The following is a 2,227-nucleotide window of genomic DNA, read 5'->3' as shown; positions in this document are numbered from 1 at the left end:
ATGTAGTGTGGGGTGTCCCTGCCCATGGCAGGGGGGTTGGAACTAGATGATCCTTGTGGTCCCTTCCAACCCTGAATGAAACTATGAAACTATGAAACTATATCTCTTTGTTTGGTGCCTGGAGTTCCTTGAATCCCTGTTTCAAAATAAGTTGGATCAAAGTCAGATTTGGGCTCTTTGATGCAGAGCAAAAAATTACAGCAAGAGAAGGCGATGATGTTTATTGCCTTCTCTACTGGTCAGGAGTGATGTGTGCTGTGTTTAGCATCTTTTACATCCACACAGAATTGGCATTCATTGATTTCAGCTTAATGTGCATTGACTTGGGAAAAGCAACACTTAACAATTGGTGTTTAAAGAAAACGCCAAATCATAATTCCTGTGCAAGCAAGGGTGTTACTAGACACGCAAAGCATTCAGACAAATTCAACTGGAAGATTCTCAAGTCTTCTATCAATGATCAGACACAGAAACTCTGAAGACAGCACCCATGCCATGCAAAACCTTCCACAAAGCATCTTTCACTTCCTGGTTCCTCAGGCAGTAAATGAAGGGGTTCAGCATTGGTGTGACTATAGTGTAGATGATGGAGATCAATTTGTTGAGATCTAGGGATTGGATACTCCTGGGTCGGGCATACATGAACAGGGTGGCTGAAAAGAAGATGATGACCACAGTCAGGTGAGAAGCACAGGTGGAGAAGGCTTTCTTCCTGTTCTGGGCCATGGGGATGCATAAAATGTTGCTGATGATGTACATGTAAGAAATGATGATGATAGAGAGGGGGATCAACAGAATAACCAAAGCGAAGACAAAGTCCACCACCTCTGCAGCCAAGCGTCCAGTGCAAGAGAGGTTGAGCAGAGGGCTGATGTCACAATAGAAGTGGTTGATAACATTAGGGCCACAGAAAGAGACCTGGGAAATGAAGGTGACCTTTAGCACAGATATGAGAAAGCCAAGCAGCCAAGAGCCCATGGCCAGCTGAACACAGCTCCTGTGGTTCATGATCACTGGGTAGTGCAGGGGGCTGCAAATGGCCACATAGCGGTCATAGGCCATGACAGCCAGCAGGATACATTCAGTACAGACTAGGGCAATGAAGAAGTACAGCTGCGCCATACAGCCAGTGAAGGAGATGCTCTTACCCTTCACCAGGAAGTTGACCAGCAATTTGGGAACAGTGACTGAGATGTACCACACCTCTAGAAAAGACAGATGGCTTAAGAAAAAATACATGGGCTTGTGGAGTTGGTGATTGCTTCTAATTAAACTGAGGATGACTACATTTTCAAGGACGGTCAACAAATACATAGTGAGGAATAGTACAAAGAGTAGAGTCTGCAACTCCCTGATGGTAGGGAATCCTAGCAGGATGAACTCATGGATGTGGGTATCATTTTGCTGTATCATGATGACTCTGAATACCTGGAACCTGTATGGAAATAAGGAACATCTTGCATCATCTCCTCCAGGCATCTTCTCCAAATTGGACTTGCAAATCCCCAATTTAAGTCAACATTCCACAGCAGTTATTTAATTACCATTCTTGAACCACTCCTGAAAATTTCTGAGTCTCTACTGCTTTATAGGATTGGTGATTCAGATCCTAGCACCAAGAAAATGGTTTCATTGATTTCCTCACAGGCCTCCTTCCTCTGATCTTCACTTCAAAGACAAAGAGGAAATGTGATTTGTGTCTCAGTTCCAAGCTACCACCCTGGTGTCTGCCAGTGCCAAAAGATATCTCCAGATCTCTGGCTAAATGGCTGAGCTCATGTAAGGCAAATTTGTCTGGAACTGTTCTTCTCTCTCCCTTTCTCTTCCCTACAGGCAGAAGAACACAAGTGTTTATGCTCTGAGATGCGGCACTGAAGTTTTCCAGGCTTATGTGATTTATGGATTTATTCCTTCCTTTCAAAACCAAGAGGGAGCTGTGCACCTGAATATTTCAATATTGATTGATTGTCTAAAACAAAGTATGATGGGTTGAGGCAGACTCCCTCCCCACCACAGGCAAGAATAACAACTCAGACAAAGGGATGGCAAAAGTAGTGGAAAGTTTAAATAGAAAGCGGCGAGTGTCTACAGAGAGCCAGAAGCACAGTGACAAAAAAGATCCCAAAACAGACCCGGAAACATCCCATCCCCACCTGAGGGTACACCCAAGACCCCCAGGTCTCCTTCTTCACCCCCCTCCTACCACTCCACTGATAGGCTAGTCTCA

At 44.6% G+C, this 2,227-nt stretch overlaps 1 protein-coding gene across 1 annotated transcript; it reads right to left on the bottom strand.

The window, feature by feature from the left end:
* Positions 1 to 453: 453 nt before the first annotated feature.
* Positions 454 to 1,413, bottom strand: LOC137456234 (olfactory receptor 6B1-like). The gene has a single exon (XM_068167531.1). It carries the CDS (start codon positions 1,411 to 1,413, stop codon positions 454 to 456), a length of 960 nt encoding a protein of 319 aa, XP_068023632.1.
* Between the last annotated feature and the right edge of the window lie 814 nt (positions 1,414 to 2,227).

The sequence above is a fragment of the Melanerpes formicivorus genome, unplaced genomic scaffold (genome assembly GCF_026170545.1).
Source record: "Melanerpes formicivorus ecotype bairdi unplaced genomic scaffold, bMelFor1.0.p_v2 SCAF_119, whole genome shotgun sequence".
NCBI classification, from domain to species: domain Eukaryota; kingdom Metazoa; phylum Chordata; class Aves; order Piciformes; family Picidae; genus Melanerpes; species Melanerpes formicivorus.
This window is presented reverse-complemented; position numbering and strand designations above follow the sequence as displayed.